Source organism: Taudactylus pleione, unplaced genomic scaffold (genome assembly GCF_031769625.1).
Source record: "Taudactylus pleione unplaced genomic scaffold, aTauple2 ptg000451l, whole genome shotgun sequence".
NCBI classification, from domain to species: domain Eukaryota; kingdom Metazoa; phylum Chordata; class Amphibia; order Anura; family Myobatrachidae; genus Taudactylus; species Taudactylus pleione.
In genome coordinates, this window is record NW_028284853.1 from 770,042 (window position 1) to 796,415 (window position 26,374).

Below are 26,374 nucleotides of genomic sequence, written 5' to 3' on the forward strand. Positions count from 1 at the left end.
TATATAATAATATATATAATATAATATATAAATAATATAATATTGTGTAGAAAATGTAAACATATGTGGTTTGGTTGAAAACCAAACACACCCGAACTTTGGTGTTCTGAGGCAAACCGAGTTCCATCTTGGATCACTTTTGGGGTTAAGTAGAAATTAATCCTGGCTCGGGTTTATCTGTAAGTTCAGATCTCGGATCTAAAAACTGGATCTCGGGGATTGGATTGCCTGTAGGTCCAAATTACATGATTTTAGCTATATTTGTAAATTTTAAAGAAATCCAAAACCATAACATTTGAGTTTGGTTTTATTAAAACCAAAACACAGGGGTCTGAGCACATTTCTACAACAAATATTATAAGTACGAAAAAATATAAAGTCATACTAATTGCAAGAAAACTACCAAAAAATAATTAAAAAAAATAGATAAAAAGAAAAAGAAGAATTCATGTAGCCTCAAGATTTCATTGAAAACTTTCGGAGTAAGTGAATCTAACCTATGGATCCAAAGTTCCTCACACTGCAACAATTTATTTGGTCTATCATCACCCCGTTTAAGGGGAGCAATTTTATCAAACATCCTGTACTTTAAGGACAAATTATGTGGTGCCTGACAAAGATGACAAGCCACCGGATTGTTGCTTCGGCCATTCAAGTGTAATAAAGGCCCATCCATTCCGTAAATTGCCTGGTGGATTTATCTGACTCTCAGCCTCCATCATGTCGCTGTTACTGCGTCTAACCCGCAATATCTGAGAATAAGGCAGCCTTATTTTTAACGGGTCAGGATGGAAACTGGTTAGAGGCAAAAAGGTGTTGCGAATCGCGATCATTGGGTTTGGAATACCTGGACGTGACAGTATATGGTGTATGCTTAGTAATTTTAACATCCAAGAAATAGTCTGGACTATTGCTATGATTATGCATAGTAATGATTATGCCTAGTAATCAAGGGTTTTAAGGTTTTAAATGATTCCTCAGCACCAATGCCAAAAAATAATTAAATCATTTGTAAGGGGCCTACTCATTGTCACTTAATAGCCAGTTACACATGCTGACATGCTAGTTTCCTCATGTTTTAAGCAATGGGCCTATAATTATTAGGGGCCCAATGAGGCCGCCTATTATTCAGCAAACTGAATGTTTTTGGAGTTTGCTTGTGAGTACCAACGCCATCTTCAGAGGGTGACCAGTTCTCTTAGCCCCACTCCTTCCTATGGGAAGGAGGTCTGGGCTTGAGGAGCGGGATCTGAGCAGATCCCTCCGCTGCACAGTCTGACGCATGTGCAGTTGACGGGACGGGCACCGGAATGTATCAGAGCTACTTCTGTAGGAGTGATACTGATCGTGAGGACAGCTGTTCCGAAAAGTAGATACTTTCCCTTGCCCGTCTGCATATGCCCTGTACCGGGGCAATATTGAATTGCTACGGTACTTAAGTATCTGCTGCCACAATTCGCGGTGAGTTGGACACTTAATTAACAATTAATAAATAGGCCCCTAAATCTTGTAAAGAAAAGGATCCAGGATGCAACCTTTTCAGAAAGGAAAATATCATGATATATATAATATCATGATCTACTTCAAACATGTAGGTATTCGCGTACGATGGGGCCACGTTGGACACCATCGCACAACCTGATGTCTGTAAGTAGGAGCTGCCATCATATAAAAATAATTTAATTTTCAAAATGAACTCCCAACAAATATACAAAAATTCTGTAGATCCAAAGAGAGGTCATGATAATCTGGATTATTAACTGTATTGACTGTACAGAAGGTAGCTACGTCAACAGTACATAACTAGCAATGAGATGGAAGCACTGGAAGAATTCTCAATTTATTTAATAAATCAGTCATGTAAAGAAAAATAAATGTGTTTATTCAAATAGGGCTTATGTATGGAGACATTCAGAAAATTAGAGCCTCTTGCCAATAAAATTAGGTGTCCTGGGGGACTCCCTGGGTCTTTATGTATTTTTGGGATGGGATACAACAAGGGTGCAAATGGAAATTCCGGAATGAATGATGATTTTCTTTCTTATGAAATGTACCCATTATTTCAACAAAATCGGTATGTAATGCTGGCAGCTGTTTAGCCGCTGGATCAAATACTGACAGCGGGAGACCGACGAGTCGGAATTCCGACAACATCAGGTAAGTAGTCTAACCCTCCCTTCTCCCCCCCTAATCCTCCTTTAGGGATGCCTAACCCTAACCTCCCCGCTTAGTGCCTAACTCTAACATCCCCCCGTTAGAGCCTAAACCTAATCCCCCCTCCCCACACCCTAAACCTAATCCTCCCAGGGGACTGCCTAACCCTAACCCCCCCTTTCCCTACCCTAACCATCCCGGGGGGGTGCCTAACCCAACGCTAACCCTTCCCCCCGCGGCTACATGCTAAGACACCTGGCTTACCTTCGTTCGGTAAGCCAGGATTTAGTAGTGTGGCTAACGATAGGCGTCGGTATTTCGATGCCTATCTTTAGTTCCATGTTGGGATGTGGCTGTCGGGATATCAGCGGGAAGGATAGTGCCCGCCGGTATCCTAACTAAATCCCATTACAACCAGAGTCCAGTACAGTGGTAAATTCCTTCTTAGATACAGGTGTCGGATTACCAGGCAGCTTATGGCAAATAGAGGCATCAGACAATTGTCTAGTTAGTTCCTCCTTATAATTAGAGATGTACGCCGACCCCTTTGCAAAACCACCCTCACGCATTTTGGTTTTGGACCTGTATTTTTTTTTTAAATAAATAAATAAAAACAGCTAAAATTATGTAATTTGAACTGTTTACATGCAATCCAAATTTCGAATTTGGCTTTAAAATCCGAGTTCAGAACCGCGGGACGATCCGAAACGATACTAAGTACAACTCGGTACCCTAAAGTGATTCCGAAATCGGACTTGGCTTGACCTGGAACCCCTAAATTCGGTTGTTGTCGGTTCTCCGGGAACCAAACCCGCACATCTCTACTTATAATAATTAAGGTCTTGCAACACTATGTGTTATGTCCTCATTGTCAGACATAACACTTAAAATTTAACAACACAGCAATTTTTAGCTTTTATCTTAAAATTAAGGAAGTACTGATATTAGTTACCTCACAGTCCAACATGCGTGCAGCACATATATTTTAATTACAGCATTTTGTGATGGTGGATCAAAAACCGATTTACTGTAGGTCCTACTTTAGGAGATATATCAATTAGGCTCTATTATTGATGTAGACCCTGCTGTTGTGAGTTTGTGTGGCCAAATAATTATTTTAACTTAAGCTGGCGATGGAGTTTATGTTTCTCTATTTCCCATTGGAAAGTATCAAACTTTACAGTAGGTACAAATGACAAACCCTTTTCCAGAACTTGTCATTTGTGAATGGTTAATTTGTGAGACGATAGATTAAATATCAAACTCTCCATGGGAGTGTCCTCTGCCTTTGCCCCTGCCCCTGTCCACCACGTTGGGTTTATTGCGACTGGTTTGCTGCTTTGCTATGTTCACAAGCGTGAATGAGCTATATCTCCAGACAACCAGCTAGATCGAGACAAAGCAGTTCCCGATGTGTATGTAATTTAGGGGTCTATGTACTAAGCCCTGCAGAGAGATAAAGCGGATGGAGTAAAAGTACCAACCAATCAGCTCCTGACTGTCATTTTTCAAACACAGCCTGTAACATTAGAACTGTTAGGAGCTGAGTGGTTAGTACTTTGTCTCCATCTACTTTATCTCTCTCCAAAGCTTAGTACATAGGACCTGATTCAGACCCGCTCGCAAGATGCGCTCGATCGCTTGTAAAAAGGGGCCGGGTATGCAAATCAAGCAATCGCTCTTTGCGCTGTAAGGACGCCCTCTATGTCTTAATGAGCGACGGCAGTTAGCGTATGCTGGACTTTAAAATCTCCCACCTGTCTTTCGCAGCACATGTCATCTCCGGGAAGTGTCTGATTAATCGGGAACATCGAGGGCCATCGGAGCTGCTTGCAGCGCTTGGGGTTGACCTAACCTACCCCAAGCACTGCGAGCAGTTCAGACTAAAAAACAACCAAGTCACGTGTGTAATGACGCTACTTTACTAATTATGCATACCCATTAAACGCCGTTCTGATGGTCAGACACGCCTGCGTTCGCACAACCACTCCCCCATTCACAAGCACCTTCCCCTGTTACCACTCACAAACGGCGCAATCTGTCACTCAAAGTAGCGTGTTGTCTGTGTACTACGAGCGCTCGATTGTACATCGCAGACGCTAGTTTGCGCACGCGCACTGCGACTTAGACGCATGCGCAGATGGCCGACAATCGCTCCTAGCGAGTGAGCGGGTCTGAATCAGGTCCATAGACCCCAGAATTGGAAAGCTCACCAATTCAATTTCATTTTTCGACATCTCAATAACCAAAGGGATTAAGTCGATTGACCGTTTGTTCAGAATAGCGATCCAGCGCTTACAAGATGTATTGAATCTGCCAATAGTTGGCGTATTACGTACACAGAATTATCTTGGCAATTTTTTTATATATATAATCACCAAGAGATACTGCATGGTAATAAAAATCAATCTTTTTCTTCTTCGGTCGTAGCCAGTCTCTATATACTTGATTAATTGTATCAATTTTACTATTTAATGCACTGTGCCGCGATGCTGTCTTCGGAGGGTGCCTCAACAGAAGGGACACCAGGACACTGGCTGCTGTGCACTTGGTGATGGTGTATAAGGTAAGATAGATTCACTTGTCGTTTATACCCAGATGACATGGCATTAAAGGTGCTTGAAACTTTGGTACAGTAGCTATACCTGCTGAGTCTGTATACTTTGTCAACCTGAGTGCTGCACCTTGTTGTGAAATACATATACAGGGTATATATATATATATATATATTCAGTACACATTATATACATATAAATATAAATATATATATATATATATACTGTATATACATATATATATATTTATTTTATTTTTTTATATACTCCCCTACTTCTGGAATGTGTTGCTGTCATTTTTCATCCCTTGTCTTTAACCCCTCAGGTCCTGGGTAGGGACACAGAAATATCTCTAAGGCCAGAGAGTGTCCTCTAATATGTCTTAAGGATACATGCTAGGAATGCAGTGACACACAGAACAGCCTCTACCTGGGCTGGGTCTTTTGACTGCTGTCCAAATAGCTAGCAGCATAACTCACCTGTAAACCTTAGCCTAAAGTCCGACTATAAGTACAGTTTACATTTTCGCCCCACCACCAGTGCACTGCAGTTAGTTCCAAGAACAGGTGCAAGGACGGACCCATACAGTAAGTGATCTGGAATTATTGTTTGCTTTAATCTACGTAGTGCAAACAGGCTTTTGCCTTTATGCACAGTGTGATGGATTTTACAGCATAGTGATGTATTATCATTAAATGAAACGTTTATTATTGGAAGAAGCGTCACATTTTTTTTTTCTAATTCTTAAAGCATGTGATTTCACTTGTTCTTACAACTTTATTGGTCTCTGTATTTTATTGACTCTTAGGGGTAAATTTAGTAAAGTGAGAGTTTTAGAAGTGATGTTGCCCATAGCAACAATCAGATTCTACTTAACATTTAACTAGCACCTTCTAGAAAATAATAGCTAGAATCTAATTGGTTGCTATGGGCAACCATCACTTCTAAAACTCAGTTCTAAAAACTCTCACTTTTGTAAATTTAACCCTAAATCTAAAGGGCATTGTTGTGTTGCATAAAACTCAATGCTAATTAACTTATTCGATTCAATGGATTTGTATGAAAGAATTCACATAATACCAGTGACAGATTGCGTTTTTTGCTCATTAAGGGGTACGTTCATCATCACTTAATTTCTACAAAAGCAGGTGAAAGTTCACATTTTTATGTTCACCTACTTGTAGAAATTAAGGTTCGGGTCTATTCATTATAAAGGCGATGCAAGAGATATCATATTTTATATATATATATATATATATATATATATATATATCTCGTATACACAATGATGCACTTCAGCGCAATATAATCCTCAAAGTATCCAGGTTAGGTATATAATTTTAAAATCTTAACTGTGGGAACATTCCCCATCTTCGGATTGCGTTTGCTCCTTCTCATAAGAAAGGAATCCCGGGTTGAGAAGAGGGATCTCCGCCCCTGTCAGACTCGCCAGTCCTAAAGGGGATCGCGGTGACAAATGATTTTCTGATCAGCCGTCTCCGCATCAGAGCAATGTTGAATTGCTTCAGTGAATATATATCCACCACTGCTACTCGCAGCGAGTTGGATACTTAATTATTGGGGACCGCTTGACATTATGAATGGACCCCCAAAAGTGAGGAATAAAGGCAAGTTTGCTCATTGTTCATTAGTGTTAGTGTGATCTATGATTTATGTAATTTGCATGGCTGTGATACCCCAACAGGCTCATTCTAGATACCCCACCGGAGTAACAGAATCACCCCAAACTGGGGGGGGGGGGTGTCAGTGTAAAAGACATTGTGTTTTAAACTTAATGTATTCATGATGAAATTAATAAATTATTAATTTAGTCAAAACCAATTTTGTTCATGATCTCGGTACAGATAATTTTCTGGAGTTGTATTTGCAGCCATTTGAACTTATTATACAAACCAGTTCATGCTAATATATGTATAAACTCCTGTTGATAATGTCATAGTTTATAGTCGGTGCATTATGTCATCAGCTATGTGGAACAATTCACAAAAGTGTCACTGACCACAGGTATTGTATTACACCCCTCTGATTTCTGTGATCTGTATAAAAGCTGTTGGTGTACAAGCGTGTGCTGTTACTGTACATGGTCATTGAACTACTCAGTGACATATCATTTAACGTTGGAAGTGCATGAACCCACGCATTATTCTTTATTTACTGCATAAAGATCATCCCTATTTGTCAGTGCTGTGCAATCAGGGATAAGGGGGGAAAAAAGTCCAAGTTTCATACATTGGGCCATATTCAAATAGTTTCGCACCCGCAATACTTTTTCACATGTTGGACATTTCGCCAACATTGCGTGTTTTGGGTGTGAAAACTTTTCTTGCGCGCCTCCGCTATTCGCCGTATTCATTTCCTAAGGGTGCGAAAACGCAACACGGCGAAACTCAAACAGGCGAAAAGTGCTGTCAAAAATGGGGAAATCAGCCTGATACTCCCCAAAAAGATGCACTAACTTTGGGGATCAATATAGATGTCCCCGAATAGCCTTAATATAGCTATTTGGGGTACTTAAGGTGTGTCATTGTCTTCTAAGTAGCGTCTTTGCACAAGTGCTGAAGAACAGCATAAAGCAGTGTTTTTGGGGAAAAAATAAGTAGTCCTGTCAAATTTGAGCTACTTGAAAATGGGGCAAGCATGGTTTACAGTCGATAAAGTAAAGTTTTTTAAAAACATTAAAAACACACCTGAAACAAGCACCTGCAATAAAAAGAGCTCACCTCTACTTGCAGACCCCCCAAAAGTCTATTTCTCTAGTTTTTAAGTTTGTACCCCCACTTTGCACTTTTTTGTCCCCTTTTTCTAAGTCATTTTTTGGGGTGTTTCTCTCTTTTTTAGGGTTTTTTGACACAGATATCCTTTGGGGGGCTGTCCCAAGGGTGCACAGTTGTTTCCCCACCTTTGCACCCCAAAATAGAGATTTTGCACTTTTTTTCAACACCTATTCATAGGCGAATCTTTTTCACCTATCACATTGCATTGTGTTTTTACATACGCGAAAACTATTTGGAATTGAATACGGCTATAAGTTTCCGCCTGCCGAAATCACGTCTTCAGCGATACTTTTTCGCGGGTTCCCACTTTTCGCCGCTAACTGAATACGGACCTTTATCTTAATCTACTTTGTGTATGGTTATCAATCTCAAAAGGAAATAAAAATAAAAGATTCTAAAAAGGCACACATGCATGATGCAATGTACACATGCAAAATAAAAATCATCTGTAGTAGAGGTGTATTAAAATAGGTCCTACACTCATCACGTTTCTGTTTTATTACACACCTTAATATATAACATAAAACTGTTGTGCATATTTGAGTAAATATTTCTAATACAAACTTTTGGGGGAGATGTATCACATCTTGGAGAGAGATAAAGTGTAGAGAGATAAGTACCAACCATTTTTAAAATGACAGAAGCTGATTGATTGGTACTTTATCTCTCTCCACTTTATCTCTCTCCAAGATTTGAAAAATTTCCCCCAAAGTTAGACAGCTACTGTATTGTATGGCGTCGAAATAGCAATAAAATCTAAAAAAAAAAAAAGAAATGAATATATTGCAGTTATTTGTATCACCTGTCAAGTTTAATATTACCATTCTCCTGGGTGCCTTATTTAGTTTCATCTAAACATTATGCCGGTACCCAAATTTAGGAAAGTAAACTTGAATCCTGTTGAAAACCACTAAGCAATGAATTGAAGCACTATCTTCACCTAAAAAGTGTCTATTTTTTATTGTTAATTACTATAGTTTATTTATATGGTGCCGTAAAGATTCTGTAGCACCAAACAATAAAGTTACATAAGTGCATTAGACAAGTTTCTAAACCTAAATATTTAAATAATTACATAAATACAACCTGTAAGTTACATAATACTGCAGAGGGGAGACAATAGGACTTAGGACAATACTCGCAAGAGCTAACAACCTAAAGGGTATATGGGTGGGCACAAAAAGGGCAGGGGGAGCATTTAGTGTGTGGGTGGCTGCTCTGTAAAAATAAAGTTGTACTTCGTTCCTCTTTGGAGAAACAGTATAGGCACAACATGATTACTGTACGCCAGTTCTTACATACTGCTCAATCCAATCAAGTGCAAAAAAGGGCGAGTTGCTGTTGCAAAGGCATAGAAACACCGGCAACAGCACAGCAAATCGCCTCACCGCTCTCCAAACTCGCCCTGGACTCGCACATTTTTATACGCAACCCTGAGGGGCTGTAAAAACATCTGCGGGACCGGAGGTACCGTAAGTGCGGCCTACAGCTGCATGTGCTCTCGCCATGAGGCAACTAGCACCTAATTGGATTGAGCCCTTAGTATCCTGAGTTCTCGACAATGACCAAACCTGCTGAAGAAGCATGCCACGGCATTCCATATGCAGCAACTCTCTGAAGCAGCTGCAACTTAAAGACTGTGATATGGAGCAGGGGTGAGGGAAGTACTGTAAGCGCCATTTCTGCCCCACCCTCACAGTTCTTGGGCATATGTGCCCTTAAAGGACAAATGCATTAAGATTTTGGATCTATTTTCATAAATAAATTATGTGTGGATGAAATTCTGGCCTAATTATATTGGTAATGGTATTTTATGAGGGGGAGCACTAAAGTGCAATGCAACCACTCCCATCTAAACCAGGAGCAGAAGTAGAGAAATCTCTATTATGAAACTCCAACAGGTCTGTCCATAGAACTGGGCCAACAGTTCTCATCTCAGCAAATAATTCCTCAAACCAATGGCTATTTATCAAAAACAACAAAAAATGTTAAAAGAATGAAAAAGTAATTTACTATATATTTGTGTTGGGAATTGAATCCCCCCCACCACCCAATATATTTTTCACCACTTCCTGCTTGCATTTACCAAGTTCTTTGGCCAAAGACCGATTGGCAAAACAAGTCTGGTACTTCTGGTTTCCCAAGTAGATAGGTAAAGATAATCGTTTGGTAGAACTAGCTACATCCATATATATGTGGATAACATAACAGATAAGTCTTACCTATATTGTGTCAAAGTAAAACTCCACTTATAGTCGCAGTCCTTTCATTTTAATTAGATTATTTAAAGCTGTCCATACTCTAGACCAACCTTCATCCAACCATCCAACTAGTTGGTTAGTTGGTTGGTATGAAAATATGGTAATGTATGGGAGTAAATGACAATAAGAAATTTGCTTCTAAACAAAAGAAACCAGAAAATGGTTGTTTAGTTAAGTTGATTAAATCTGATTGATTTAAGCAACTTGTCTGAATAACAGTTTTTGTCCATATATTACCAGAATTTCATTCCAACCAACCAACTAGTCGGATGATTGGATGAAAGTTGGTCTAGTCTATGGTCAGTGTAATAGTATAGCTGTAAAACAAGCTCTTTAAATTGAATGTAATTATGTTTAGTCCACAGAAAGAGCGGAACAAAAGAGTTGACCGGACGGTAGGGTGCCTGGAACGATGAGGGCGAAGGAGGCGTCACCTGTCCTGGTTTTTATAGCAGGGTTACTGCTTTCAGGTATGTTGTTTTGTGGGTTTTTCAGTCTTACTTTACAGAACTTTTTAGAAATAAAAAATATGAGGCCTTCTTGTCATTGCCCTGCACAATTGAGGTGAATATTCCACAAAATACTTGATGTGTGACCCATACGCTCATGACTCTCTACCCAATACCAACTAGTACCCCCTCTACCATTAGGTTTATTGGGGAAAACAAGCAGATGACAAATAGTGCAATGAAAGAGAACAGGAAGTGACGTCTACACTGTCCACATAGACAGCAGAGGTTTGCGCTGCATGGAGGAGGCGGCCAAAATATGAGGCTGATTTACTTTTCTCCCAGCAACCTTCAGGCCAAATTTTAAAACAATAATGATTTACCCTAAAGGGAAAATGGAAAATGAAAGGACCATGCTTCCCCCTCTGAACAGTAACTGCCGTAGGGAAGCACCTTGTTTGTCGTCTGTAAAAGGCATTAACTGTTCTTGAAGAGAGATAAAGGGGAGAGTGATAAAGTGGAGAGAGATAAAGTACCAACCAAACAGCTTCGGTCCTTTAACAGGCTGCGCTAGAAAAATGACAGAAGCTGATTGGTTGCTATGAGCAACTTCTCCACATCTCTTTTCAAGTCTTGATAAATCTCCTCCCTTGTGAGATATTTACATATTGATATTTAAAGTGATCATAGTTAAAATATGGGATGTGGTGAATGTACCTTGTTAACGGCAGCTTCTAGCGGCTAAGGATAGGATGCAGTAGGGTGTGCATTTATAACCGAGATTTCGGCAACTGTTGCCAAATCGCCAATAATAACAGTCATATAGGGCAGTGGAGCCAACCTGCCAGTGATGCGCATTGGGTTAAAGACCCACACGTTCTGGTGTGCTATCAGCGAGTCGTCCTTAATAAGTAACTCATTTTCCATTACCAGTGCTAGGCTTCATCAGCCTGGGCTGGTGGCACTAGGGCAGGGAAACACATAGCATGGGGCCCTGGAAGCCATGGCATGCTGGCATTTGTGGTTCTCAAAGTGCCAGCATGCCCTGGAAGTTATTAAAATTGCTGGGAGTTGTAGTGCACAAGTAACTAAATATATTTAATGTAATATTAAACCAAATATTATCCAACGCCTACCGGCCTAGAAAGTGGGAAAAGCCCAAATGCTATCAACATCGGACTGATTTCTCCTGAAAGTGTGGTGTGGGGAGCTGCATTGTTTTTGCATGGACAATTTTCCTAGAGAACAAAGCCCACTTGGCCTGGGTCTGGTTGGGCCAGCAGGAACCAATGCTGGGTATCACCTTATTATAGCGCCATTACCCCAGGCAGGTAAACTGTAGTTCTGTTCATGGAAAATTCAGGGTGGGGGGGCACTATGCTTTTTACACCCCCAGCATAGGCTGACAGGGCTAGCTGGTTTAAAATTATGTTATTTTGACACAATGTCGGAAGAGATAGTTGCACATGAGCAACTTTTTTGGTGCATTTTAGGTCAGATTCAAAATTGCTGGTTGTTATATCTGGCTAGTTGTATCTTCAGCATTATAAAAATTGGGATGGTGTCTTGAGACATTGTCTGGCAATTTTGTGTCAGATCGCAATATATAACATCTGATGATTTGTAACTCGTTGGCATTGCACAAATTCAGAGGCTATTACATCCACCCCTGTAAGGTTTTACTGTCCATTGAGTTACAAATAGTTATTCTGGGTCCTCAATGTGCTTGAGATTGGGTCATTCCACACTTCATCCTACTGTAGATGAGGCTATGGCCAAGTGAATAAAGGTAAATAGGTGTTATGTGATATATATTGTAGCAAGCCTGCCAGTTAATACTTTAGGCTATGTGTCTTGTCTGCAAGTTTATTTTGTTTAGAATGGACATTAATTGATGTTTACTTGTTTTATCCTATTTAGGTTTCAGTGTAAATGGGGATGTAAGTATCAAGAAAACATATTTGTTCCCTTCTATCTGTTTATACTTTCATAAAAATATGTAAAAGAAGAAAGTAACGTATAACAAATATTCAAACCCCCTCTCATGACTGTAACATTATATTAAGAAATTTAAATGGCAACAAACCTTTTTAAAATTACTTTAACATAGTGTAACTTGTTTACAAAATATGGCCTACACATCTTAAGTAACCTTTAGTTCAGTTTTCTAGAATAAGTAAATAGCATTATATCATTATTCCGCAGGAAATGATCTACCTAGCCTACAAAATCTGCAGATAGAATGTATTCATGTGGTCAAAAAAACTTTAAATCTTGTTTATTGACTTTATTTCTGCTTTTATAAAAACACCTAATAACCACACATCAAGAACCAAAGTGGCAAAATTTACAGATCTCATAAATATCTTTGAAGATATTATTGTTCTATCATACCTGGTAAACTTTCACAGGTCATATATTAGAATTTAGAATGTTTTTGGTAATAATAGTTCATTATAAAAACAAAATGTGACTCATTTAGCTAGATATGTTCGATTTTCGTAAAAGCGAACCCACCTGAACTTAGGGGTTCTGAGTCAAATTGAGTTCCAGCTCAGATCACTTTGGGGTTCCGAGTAGAACCGAGTCCCAGCTCAGGTCTGTTGTAAGTTCGGAACTCAGATTGAAAAAACAAATCTTGGTTTTGGATTGCATGCAAGCAGGTCCAATTTACATGATTGTAGTTGTTTTCATAAATTTTAAAGCAATCAAAAAACGAATCCAAACCAAAACACTTGAGGGTGGTTTTGCCAAAACCAAAACCATAAATTTGAGGGTGGTTGTGCCAAATCCAAAACATGGGGGTCCGCGCACATCTCTAATTTTACCCCTACACTTCTTCACTCATCTACAGTACTGAATTTGCATTGTTCTTTGAATAGTTGTAAAGTGTCGCAATAGACAATTAAATTATATCAAATTAAAATAAAAGTTAACTATTTTTAAAATCCTTGACCCACTGATTTATTTTGTATTTTTTTTATAATGTAGACCTCAGCTGTTATGTATTAACAGATTAGGAATAGTAGCAAAAAAATATAGAATATTGTCTAACACCTTTGGTGTTTTTGATCTAACTTACAGTACAACTGTTTAAAACTCATCATTTGCTAACCTTTATACTATTGAATTCTACTTTATAGATGTCAATGACAACAAAAGACCCAGAAGTTAAAACCACTTTGACATTTGAAACAACAGTAGAAGCTGGCGTTGTACTCTCAAATAATGTTGATGCTGTAAGAAGCTTTATATTTTCTTCCTGTATTATTATTATTTCTTTTAGAACCATGGGGAATATATATCACACAAAATTCTGAAAAAAAACTTGCATTGAGAGAGCCTTTATCCCATTGTACCACACCTCGTATTACTATTTTCAGTAAATCACTTTGCTGTAAATGCTGTTTTTTGTCTATAAATTAAAAGTCAATATTTTATTTCACCCCATATTTATAGTAATAACTATTAGATAGCAGGTCAATCTCATTCCACCAATATACTTTCATGATTGTTTTGCTTCAATCTTACCAATTTTTTTTACATAGGAGTGAGCTCATTTCAACACATTGCTCTTGAACGATTATTTCTGTTCACATTTGGTTTGGTTGAATACAGAGGGTACAGAGGGAAAGAAAAAGAGTTGATTATGGAGATTACAAACTAATGTCTTAAAATACAAAATAATAATTTAGCTAACATTTTTTATTATTGGCATAAAGTAATACATATTACTATCTAAAACATGAAGGTGTCTTTATAAAAATTATATTATTTTCTTAATTTTCGATGACTTTTTAAATTAATTTTTAACCTTGATATTGCTAGAGACTAAGGATAACATATTACAAACAATTAAATGTTTGAAAAATAAAGTAGTTTTCAATTCTAATTTTGTCTTCAATTTAATAATTACCATCTATTTTCTTTCTGTTTTAGTGCCCTTCCCATGCCAAAGATGGTAAGTATGTCTAATATTGATTTTGTATTGTACACAGATATACTTAAAACAAATTAATATGTTTTATTGTTTTTCACAGGTGAAGCTCTATGTTCATCAGTGCCCGGAATGTGAGTGTTCTATTTAAATTAAATATTTTCCATACTACTCATTGATAATGCACATTCATGGTCAGCAAAACTGCCTGAAATAAAGTGGAGAGGTTGCTCATACCAATCAATCAGCTTCTAATTGTCATTTACAGACTGAGCTAGAAAATAACAGTTAGATGCTGATTGGTTGCTATATCTCTCGACAATTTGATAAATCTCCCCCTTAAAGAGAACCGGTTATATGCACACAATGGAGGTGGCCATCTTGTGTGCTGAAGCAATAACCATGAGAATTCAGACTATCAAATCACTAGGAGATATCACTGACAGAGTAGATGCCACCATTTTGTTAGTTTAGCCAATATGCTCGAAAGGGCCTTAAGCCTCAGGACTGTCATTATTTTCTAGTAAATTCATATGTATGGCTATATTCTCATATATTATTTCATCCCACAAATGGCTGAGTCCCCTGGGTGCAAGTGATGTTACACTGTGTATTTTTTTTAATTATTATTTTGAAAACCTGATGTGACTAATTTTTTGTTTTTTACTTTTCATTACAGCGTTGATTTAACTGTTCTTTTGCCAAATTTTCAAATGGATGATTTTTGCACGTACTCTCTGTTACAGTTTGGCTGCGCTAAAGTGAGTTCAGTTAAGACTGTTATACACCATTTTTACTAAAGGTGTCCCCCATTTAAAGCAAAGACCTGCCATTGATTCACCAAAAGCCTTTCTATATTTTGAGATGCTTTACCCATTTCAAGGTTACATTTTTTTTGAAAGCTCAGAACCAGCAGATAAGTGCAAGTTTTAATTTAAGTGCAATTTTATTTTTGTTTTCTTTAAGTAGTCTATGCAAGCCATCTGGGGTGTGACATTTAATAAAAACAATGACTGCCTCAATGACAGCATTAGGCAGCAGATAAATTCTAAATATTTCTATATCAATCAACCTATCTAATGCTCATGTTTATGAGCTTTTTGAGAAGACCCTTAAAACCCCCTCCCTTTCCTTATTGCACTTTTTACTTTCTGTTGTATATTTGATGTTACTTATGCTCACTTCAGTTTATTTTATAATTCGAAGATTCAGAATCTATATGTGATTTACTTCTGCTTCCATAACCTTTCTGGATTGTTTCCAACTTCTGATCAATAAAAAGTAAAAAAAAAATATTTCTATAAATGAACTATCATGATAAAAGGGTATTGGGTGTAGTGTACTTTACAGCCTGTGCAATAGTTTAGTAGGATAGTAAGAGAATCCTGACAGTAGCCAGAATCCCGGCTTCAGAATCCTGACCGCTGACATCCCGAACAGTAAGTTTTAGGGTTAGGGGGAGGGTTAGGGTAAGGCACTAGGGGGAGGGCTAGGGTTAGGCTGCATTATAGGGTTAGGCTGCGGGAAATGTGGGTTAGTGGTTAGGTTTAGGGTACTTTCCTTGCTTCCAACCGGGATTCTAACTGACGGTATGCCGCTATCTGTATTCTGACCACAGGGAACCTGACTGATGCCCATCCCTACTTAGAAGGGGTCATTTAAAATGCTAGAGAATACTAGAATGCAGCATAGTCTTAATCAACAGATGTGCCTACATCAAAACATCTTGAATGAGGTGGTTCATGGGCTAAAGAGCAGACTTATTGGCAATCTGTGCATGCTATGTCTGTGACCATTGCAGATGTGTTTTTGCTGAGACTGCGATAGAGCATAGTAGCTATTGTAAGTCATGCTCGATAAACTCTGTAGTAATGTGGTACTTTTTACCTCTCTTCCACCCTTAGCTTGAGAATATCTCACCTAGCATCAATTTTGCAATCTTGAGATGTTACCTCCAACCAGAAGCTGTCACTTCACAAGCAGCTTTTTCTCTGTTCATCTCCCAAATCAGTATATCTGACCTTGAGGCAACCATAATCATGATTAGCAATATGGTAAGTTGCACACTTACTTCTATGTTCCAAACCTTCTTTTTAATTTTTATATTTTTGGTGTGTGGATTCTACGACCCTAGATAGTCTTGGTCCAAACTCAAATCACCCATGCCAGAAGCTCCTCTAGGGTTCTCAGCCTGGTGCAAGAATAAAAACAGTTGCAGATGCCGGTTGATGGCACAGATCTTTGGACAAGCAACATCTGTGATTGAATACTCATGCTGCACTAAGGAAGATGTTTATCAAACCTTCTAACCAGGAAAAGTTGAGGTGTTCCCCATAGCAACTAATCAGATTCTAAATATCATTTTATAGAATGTAATAGAGAATTTATAGCAATAATTTGATTGGCTTGTGTGGGCCACACCCCCACTTGTACACTTAAGAGTTGTATTTCAGCAATAAAAGGGACTGCCCAGCCATGTATTAGCCACATCTTACATAATTTTTTCATTTTAAACATACAGTACATGTCATATGTGTGATGTGACTCACATATGTACAGTAGAGTTTATAATCTCATTTATATGCACCTGTGTTTTTCAGATTCCTGCTTCTTCTATTACACCTCAAGTGAAATTGTACCTGTTAAACGCAGTGTGGGAAAGACTCCAACAAGATGAAGAAAATTTTGCAGCTTGTGTCTTGGCTAACTGGTTCCAGAATAGATTGTACTTCCTTCTGTCTGCGTTCAACTCTGACATCATGGATTGCATATACAGCCTCCCTGTTGCATGTGATGCATTAGAGGCCGTGTAAGTTTATGCCTTGTAAACTGTCTTTAAAAGTGTGTCTATTCCCTATACATTAGCGTGCACACAAACACACACACACACCTTAGTGTCTACTAGGTCCAAACAGTCTGGAGGAACAAGTTCGTTTTTGGATTGCATTTTCATTGACATTGGTCCCAGCATGGCAACCTCCAGTCAGTGAAACATCTAAAGAACCCTGGGCCCCAGTGCAAAATCTAAGATGGGTCCCTTGGACATATAGAACATCAGTGCCTGTATATTAAATACTAGAGACCATCGATTTTCAGAGATGTCATGACATTGTCCTCCTCATTAAAAAGCTTCCACTGATTGGTTAATAGATTGCGCTGGTACTTCTGTGTTGGTAAAGAAAGGTGAGGGGGGGACTATATAGTACCCAATCTGTGTAGCACTTTTGGGTCCTAGTGAGGTTTTTGGTTTATACTACTCTTAATGCAACACCACTGCTCCAATGTTTGTAGACTAATCATATATCTAATGGTCCTTCTTTCTTCTAGCGTTGGAGCACTGGATGTGGCCAGAGCCACATTAGACGATGCCACAAGAGAAGAGATTGGAAAGGGAATCACTAAGTTCATCCAGACACGTTGTGAGTAATAGAAAAAAGTTTCCACCCAGCCACTGTGCTTCCAACCCAGTCATGCCACGTAAGAGGGAAGTTTAGTTAGAGCCTTACATTCATGCTTAAAACAGTTCTGTACCAAATACCGGCACAGTTTATGCACCCAATCTGCCCAGGTCCACCTTGCCTGGGCTCCCATTTCCAGAGATGAACAGGACCAACAAGTATGAAGAAGACATCGTCAGCAAAACAGAGAGTATACAAAAGTCATCAAAATGACACAATACATAAAATGTAATCAACAAATATTTAATATTATTCATATTTGGATTTCACTCTCCTAATTTGCATGCAGTATATGTGAATTGGGCTGGAAGAGCCTTTTTATTTAGATGAAACGTAAACTCAAATTTAGAGCTAAGGTCAAATATAGTAAGATGACATTTTATAACTTATAATACTGAATTAATTTATTTATTAACACCATCAAATCATCAGACTAATTGTTCTTCTTTTGTCTCTTTAGTCTGCTTTAAAGGATCACTAGCAACATCAATCACATTCTTCTATAAGAGCTTCCTAGATAATGTAAACTATGATGATCTTGTCATTGCTTTCGGTGAACAACAATGGGTAAGCTTCCAATAATCAGTCATTAAATCTAAATCATTCTCTTCTACTACTTTTTGAAATAAAATATGAGGGTAGATGTACTAAACCTTGGAGATAAAGTGGACAAAGATAAAGTACCAACCAGTCATATTCTGTCATTTTACAGACTGTTGTTATAAGCTGATTGGTTGGTACTTTATCTCTGTCCACCTTATATCCCTCCAAGGCTTAGTACATCTCCCCCAAGGTATGATACAGTATAATAAAATATTTCATAGTCGTTCCTCAGACTTTGAAGCACATTCCTCATGTTTTCCGATCTTCTTAAAATAATTTATGACCCATTTCTTTGCTTTGCAGAGCTCGGCATTTTCTGTGTTCACTTACTTCCAATTGGCACAATACACTGATAAAACTGAAGCATTCAATAGCCTTGAACTGTCCTCAGATGTGCTAAACCTACTTGATACCAAGGACTTTACTTTCTTAACCAGTTTCCTGAGCCAATTATCTGCCAACTCGTACAACACCGAGGTTATGTTTAAATTATTGCAGAGCACAATGGTAAAAGTAAACAGTGCTGATGATTCTGTTTGCAAGCCATCACTAAAAACAATCTTCCAAGGAATAAGTGTCTTTGTTTATGCTTCTGTTAATGAGACCATCCTGGAACTGTTTGCCCCCCAGTCCTGCTCAGAATTCCAAAACCTGTAAGTAAAAAAATGCATGATATGCTCTGTTGAGTACTTCTAGCTATAGATTGTAGTAGTCACTGTAGAAATATATTTGATCAAAGAGGAAGTTTATGTTTTGTTGTTCAATAATAAGACTATTTTATATGAGCTTCTTACTGTATGGTAATAAGAGTAGAAGAAGTGACTATGTAGACATCCCGATGACATGCCACCAACCCTGCGCTAGTCAGATGCAATGTTAAGAACCAAATATGTGTTTACGTAGATGTCTTGAGGACATGCCACCAACCCAACTCTAGTCAAGTGCAAAGTTAATTATAGATGAAGTGGTTACATAGAAGTCTTCAAGACATGCCAGCAACCCTGCTCTAGTCAAGTACAAAGTTAATAAGAGCAGAAAAAGTGGTTACATAGATGTCTTGAAGACATGCCACCAACCCAACTCTAGTCAAGTGTAGTTAATAAGAGCTAGATAAGGGGTTACATTCATGTTTTCAAGACATGCCACCAACCCTGCTCTAGTCAAGTGCAAATTTAGGAGCTGAAGAAGTGGTAATGCAAATGTCTTGAAGAAATTCCTAAACCTACTCTAGTCAGTCATTTAAATCCGATTTCAGGGCCTGATTCAGACCCGCTAGCTAGATGCGTACGCTCGCTCCCAGCGTATGTAAATTCGGCTAAGTGACGGCATGGCAGGCGCTCGCAAGGCATTAGCATGCCCACTATGTCTTGGCGTGCGATCACTTTGTGTATGCAGATGCCCACTAGAGCATGTCATCTCCAGGAAGTGTAAGCAAGCATTGGTCCATCGGGTACCATCGGAAGCGAGCGCAGTGCTTGAGGTTGACTATACCCTGCCGCAAGCACTGCAATCACTTCAGTGTGAAATACAACCCAGTGACGTGTACTATGACGATGGCTGTTAATTATGCACACCTATGAATTGGCGTTGAAACATTCAGGCATGTCTGCATTCACACCTCCACTCCCCCGTTTCTAGTAGACTGACCATGTTACCACCCACAAACGGCTTCTCCTGTCACTCACTCTGCTGGGCAGTATATACACAAAGAGCGACCGCTTCCCGATCTCTCGCACTAGTTTGCGCATGTACATTGCGATGCGTACGCATGCGCATTAAAGTGACTATCGGCAGCTATGAGCGTTCGCATCATAGTGAACGGGTCTGAATGAACTCAATTCCTTCAGACCAATAAACAATCAGGGACAATAAGTGGGTGGAAGGCAGGACCACTGTGCACAAGTACTACAGTCTACAGTATAGATTGTATGTCTTTGGTCATTTGGATGGACATCATCAGTAAAGCACTTGCTTTGCGTGTAGTGATGAGATGATACTGCACAGACTCAGTGTGGCCCATTTGATTTTTAAATAAAATAAGGGTCCGGCAGGGGAAATGTGTAGAGGAAACACCTTATCCTGTGTACACTTGAGGAACAGTAACCTTTCTTACCAGTATCACAGATGATATTTTTTTTATGCAACTCCTGCTGTGCTATTTTGAAATAGTCTTATTTGCAGATGTGGCCAAAGTAAAACATTAGAATGAACCTTTGATACACCCATGTTTCATGATCTGTTCCGTATTATAGTGAGAATGTAGTGATTTGTGTCTCTATTATGCTAAAGTGCATTTAATAAAACAAGGGGAGGGGGGGGGTTGTGCGCAAACAGGATATAGCTAGCTAGACATGACTCTGGTGAGATGTTTGCACTCATCCCCCAACTGGGTAACACTGCTTCCATTGAAAGACTACTGTGTGTGTTGGCATAGAGGCCTTCACACCGACAGGTGTGGCATACACATGTTAGCCGGTCATCTTGTTTATTTAGTAAAGAAACCAGAAAACTTTTTCCACAAACAATGCTGATTGCAACCTTGCAACATACACCAATGTCATCATCGATCATATAACTGTTGTTATGTCATGTTATGCTCCCTGCAGGTACCAAGCAGTGGACGTTGCATATGACAAATTGTCTGATGATGTCAAAGAGTCACTGTACAGACACAGACGGGATTATTTGAAGGAAGAGGCAAAAAAATCAGGTAAGAGATATAATTTTCAGCATAGGAAACAGAAAACTAATAGTGTAGGTCTCTGGTGGAAATCTCATTATAGGAGTGGATGCCATTGTAAATGTTGGGCATGTGTACTGTATACGCAAAAACACGAATACTGACCATGGCTACCATTGCTGGTGTTGCTTCTCCTATAAATTTGTCCTATAAGATCCATAACAAACTGATTGCACAATACAAAAATACAATTACTGATGATAGTGCTAATAAACATGCACTGAAACGTTGCTGTATCTGAGATGCCAGTATAAGTGATTTCTTTAAGCGCCAGGAGTGTTGCACCATTGGGAGTGTGTATATATATATATATATATATATATATAGCGTTTTTAGTTTGGCACTCTAAATCAAAGAAAGATGAAGTGCAGGTGCCTTCCTGTTCCCATTAGGTAATGTATACCTAAGATCTATCCGGTGTTTGCTATGTAGCACACCAGATGAAAAAATAGGCGGCACTCCAATAATAGTGAATAAAGGTTATACTGTATTACAACATCACATATAAGTCGACGTTTTAAGGCCCACTGGCCTTTTCTTAAGGACTTGTCATTATGCACCCTCCCCCCCCATAATTGTTCACTTACTGTATGCTTGAATGCTATTCTTACTAAGAAATGTAACTGGTTGTATAATATTAAAACGCTATTCTCTTCACGATTGTGTTATATTCATTTTTAGGTTCCGGATGCACCTATGGCCTTTCCAGTGAACAGTGGGTAAAGGAGAACTTTGGGATGTCTGTCGAATATGCGTCTTATAGTAGCTTGATCGAACTCAACAATAACTTTGATGGGGTAAGATGCTCTTATGTACTTGTTCAGGGGTGCTAAGAAGAGGGGGAGTTACTCGGGCACAAGCTACCAATAAGGCACAGACATGAACACAAGATGTCATGGCCACGCCCACTTAAAACATGTACAGTAAAGTGGGGTCTTGTATTCCCAATGGGGTGTGTAAATGCCCTCACATGCTTAGCCACGCCCCTAGTAACGGGAAGGGGGGAGGGGAATAATTCTCCCACTGGCCGTGTACTTGGCTAAATATTTCACAGATATCATCATAGATACTTTTTCAATTTACAGCAGAATTTTTAAAATTTTAACTTTTAAGTGAAACATGCATTCCTAGTTTTGTGCAGAAAATGGATACTGCATTGACACTTTCCTTTTTCCTCCCTGTAGTATGAAGCAATTTCCTATTTGAACATTAACCAGATCGTGGATCTGATTATAGAGACGCACATACTAACTGATGAAAACCCAATACACTATGAGTCACGTGTTTCAAGTATAACCAATTTCTTCAAATACAAGAATATTCAATATTTACAAGGATTTCTGATCCAACTGAATTTCCGTCTGACCGAGGTGGGTGGTGCATGTAAAATAATTCAGGCAATGACTAGCTGTACTTAACTAAATTAGGCTCTATAATGTACTGCAGTGTTAAAATTAAATCTAATGCTTTGATTTTAAGATGCATTTGCCGAAGAATCTTTTTGCCATCATCTATGTTGATATTTTGTATAGGTGTGTTTCCAGCTTTGAAGCATACAGTTGTAGAGTAACCTGAAGTTGATCAGATCATCAGTACAGAGCATTTAAGCACTACCAAGCCTTGCATATTTATACAGTACGTAGGCTAGACTTTGAAGTAGGAGGGACTAGACAACCTAGGCAATCCGAGCTTGTCAATGTTAGGAAACACACAGATTTGTGGCCCCTGTGGGATGACTGTATTGTCAAACTCACCTCTGTATAAAATAATAATCATTTTATTAAATATAGTGCTTTTCTCCAATAAGAGGTGCTGCTTAACATTTACAGAGGTGCTTAACATTTGCAGAGAATACAAAAAAAACTATGAACACAAAACAGAGGTTTGTATTAGCAGAAAAAAATAATTTTAATGCAAAAAATACAGAACCATGATGAATATACAGAGGCGTCGTAGCCATTTTCTGTCATCAGTTACATTAATTGTTTATCCTACTCACAAGGTACCAGGCAAGGCAGCCATCTTGGGCACACAGCATAGGCTATACTAGGTGGAGTAGGCAATGTCTGGAAGAGATGACACATAATGGGGGGAGCCAGAGAATATTAAAGTTAGATATATGATACAAGTTCCATACCAAATCAACAGGACCAAGCATTAGTATCCTATCAACAAGAGTACTAGGTAAAGCAGCCATTTTGGGTGCAGTACATAAGTTACAGTGGGCAATGAGGACAATACATGGATATGTGAAGCAAATTGTGGAAATATGTAGAAGACTGGGAGACAGATTACTCATGGAATCACTAGAATCTATGGATTATTCGTTATGCCAAAGTATTAGATAAGACAGCCACCTTGGACGCATTACATAGGTTACAGAGGGCGGGATGAGCAATTCATAGAAGCAGTATATACAGTGGGGAATTACAGAACAGTGATATAAACAAACATCTAACGGGGAAGCAGCTATCTTGGGCACATCATAGTGGTTACTGAAGTGGAATAGTGGTCCTAGATAATGTAAATATGTTGATGGTCAGGAGACCTACATAAAAGATGCAAATGATGGTGTGGGATCTAGATGGAGCTGAAGCTTGAGAGGTGCAGAGGACTCAGTTGTGTGGAGGCATAGGATTGCAAGGTGACGGCCTTGTCATTACTTGGTGTAAGGGCAAGGATAAATTAACAACAAAGGTGTATGGGCATGAAAGTTGTGAGGCCTGTATGGGACAGGAGCCCAGCTGGTGCTAAAGTTTTAAAGGGAGCAGCGTCCCAGATGAGGTTGAGGAAGTGCTTTCTATAATAATATAATAATATTATGTACGTGTTTATTTTTTCACAGCTGCAAATAAATTTCATTGTAAACGTGCAAGTCCGCAGCCTGCTTCTGAAGGGTTTCTGGTCTATACTGGTGGAACAGTTCTCTGGGTTCACACAAAATGATTGGTATATCTGGTTCAATGAATACTTGTCAATATATGTGGCATCCATTACCAGTGAAGAGCTTTCATACTTGTCCGGCAATGTGGTTGGGGGTTGCTCAAGCAGCCAATCAGTGTAAGTAGCAATGGGGTGCAGTGACTGGTAGTAGTAGGTGTTGTGTCATAATGAACATCTGGTCATTATAAGGCTCCAGCATTGTATACAGAGCTCAGCTGCTTAATTCACAAAACTTGCATAGACTTCCAAGTACAGACCAAAAGTAAGGAGGCAATAAGTGAAGGCGGCATGTGAGATGGTGTTATGGGCTTTGTGAGGGACAGGTTTAAAAGAGCATTGTTTAGGAAATCAGGAAGCTAAGAAGAGTCAGGTTAAGGTTCTCTGAAAAATCATAGATTCATCTGCTTAAAGGTAAAAGAAGCAGCGAGTTCCAGAGAAGATGTGCAGCTCTAGAGAAGTCCTGCAGGGGAGATAAATAGAAATGTACCAGAGTAACAGAGTCCAGAATGTGCCTTACATATTGTAGCAACCTGTAAGCAAACTAATTATTGGCAGCGAATTTAGAGGAAGTTTTAGATCTTGTTTACTACAGTTTTCTGGACAGTTTGGAATGTTTTCTTGCAATTCTCTTTTAGGGTTCAGGGCTTGGACAACGAGTTTACTTACATGAGCAAAGACACAATTAATGATGTAGCTAACTGGATAGTTGGCAGCCTTCGAGACACGTCAGATAGTAAGTGTATTTGTGGATTTGATTAGATACTTTGTGGACATGTACTCAAGTGGAATCAGATATTGTATGAAAGATAATTAAGCAAAATTATTTGCACCAGATACAATGTGTTTGGAAAACAAATGTTAAATAAATAGATGTTTAGTCAGTCCAAGGACAGACAGAGGCGGCACTCCGGGACTTTAAATGCAAAAGATCATTTATTTGAAATAGACCAACGTTTTAGAGCCCACCCGGCTCTTTTGTCAAGGTATTTATATACCTTGATAAAAGAGGCGGGTGGGCTCTGAAACTTTGGTCTATTTCAAGTAAATTATCTTTTGCCTCTAAAGTCCCGGAGTGCCACCTCTGTCTGTCCTAGCACTGACTAAACATCTATTACTACACTACCCTCTGGAAGGGCACCTGGGCATCTTTATACCTCCTTTGGACTGCGAGTGCCGATTTACCCTCGCACATTGTATATATACACATATATATATATGTATATAAATATATGTGGGTTGAGTACAGGATGCTAGCTCTCGGAATCCTGGCAGTCAGAGTTCCGATGCTGGAATTCCGACAGGGTTAGGATACCGACACCTGACCTATCCGTAACCCTCCCTCCCTGCACCCTAAACTTAACCTCCCCCATAGTGCTGAAATCTAACCTCCCACCGGAACCTAAACCTAACCCTCCCCTAGTTCATAACCCTAACCCTCCCCCTAGTGCCGCCTAACCCTTCCCCTAACCTCACTATTTACCATAGTAAGGATGCCAGTGCCGGGATATTGACTGGTGTCTGGATTCCAGAGCCAGCAGTCAAAGCGCCGGCATCCCACATGCCTGGATTATGACTATATATATATATATATATATATATAGCAATGGCAGTAGGCGACACTCAGGGCATCGTATATAAACAAATATACAGACATGCAACATTGTGTGCCGCCTACTGCCATTGCTATATATTTGTCCCTCACATTTGTGAGAGGTAAAGAGGAGGGCACCGGACGCAGCTGTCCCTGTGGTTACACGGGAGTACCAGTCAATTCTCACTACCTGCTTCCCGCTCCCACCCCCTGCACCTCACACTACCTGCTTCCCTCTCCCATCCCCTGCACCTCACACTACCTGCTTCCCTCTCCCACCCCCTGCACCTCACACTGCCTGCTTCCCTCTCCCATCCCCTGCACCTCACACTGCCTGCTTCCCTCTCCCATCCCCTGCATCTCTAATTCCATGTCCGGAGTTGGCGCTAGCAGAGTCCGACTACTCCTCCTCCCTGTCTCCCGGCTGGCCATCATGGAGGGATTCTGCTTTGATTAGCAGCAGCGCTGGGACAGAGCGCCAGGGCAGTTGCAATGTTGATTTGACCTGGTGAATAGACAGATATTATAATATATATGTAATTAATATATTATCATATATACATAGTATGTATATATACTGTGTATATATATATATATATATATACACATATATATATGTATATATATATTAGGGGTGTGCACCGGCCACTTTTCGTGTTTTGTGTTTTGGTTTTGGATCTGGATCTTTCTTCGTGTTTTGGATCTGGATTGGTTTTGCCAAAACCACCCTTCCGTGTTTTGGGTTCTGGGTTTTGTGTTTTGGATCTGTATTTTTTTGAAAAAAAGCATAAAAACAGCTAAAATCACAGAATTTGTAGGTTTTTCTGCTCCTATGCTATTATTAACCTCAATAACCTTAATTTCCACTCATTTCCAGTCTATTCTGAA

At 39.2% G+C, this 26,374-nt stretch overlaps 1 protein-coding gene across 1 annotated transcript in view; it reads left to right on the forward strand.

The window, feature by feature from the left end:
• The first annotated feature begins 5,269 nt into the window (after window positions 1–5,269).
• The window catches only part of LOC148505497 (uncharacterized), a 71,022-nt gene continuing 49,917 nt past the window's right edge, over window positions 5,270–26,374 (forward strand). Inside the window, exons 1-17 of the mRNA XM_088448117.1 lie at window positions 5,270–5,296; window positions 10,124–10,235; window positions 12,135–12,154; window positions 13,358–13,453; window positions 14,154–14,175; window positions 14,255–14,285; window positions 14,831–14,912; window positions 16,056–16,205; window positions 16,752–16,960; window positions 17,479–17,570; window positions 18,070–18,176; window positions 18,516–18,865; window positions 20,819–20,922; window positions 21,634–21,749; window positions 22,137–22,322; window positions 23,798–24,012; window positions 24,531–24,628. Coding sequence (XP_088304243.1) covers window positions 10,178–10,235; window positions 12,135–12,154; window positions 13,358–13,453; window positions 14,154–14,175; window positions 14,255–14,285; window positions 14,831–14,912; window positions 16,056–16,205; window positions 16,752–16,960; window positions 17,479–17,570; window positions 18,070–18,176; window positions 18,516–18,865; window positions 20,819–20,922; window positions 21,634–21,749; window positions 22,137–22,322; window positions 23,798–24,012; window positions 24,531–24,628 — 1,936 coding nt within the window. The 5' untranslated portion in view covers window positions 5,270–5,296; window positions 10,124–10,177. The remainder of the gene's footprint in view (window positions 5,297–10,123; window positions 10,236–12,134; window positions 12,155–13,357; window positions 13,454–14,153; window positions 14,176–14,254; window positions 14,286–14,830; window positions 14,913–16,055; window positions 16,206–16,751; window positions 16,961–17,478; window positions 17,571–18,069; window positions 18,177–18,515; window positions 18,866–20,818; window positions 20,923–21,633; window positions 21,750–22,136; window positions 22,323–23,797; window positions 24,013–24,530; window positions 24,629–26,374) is intronic.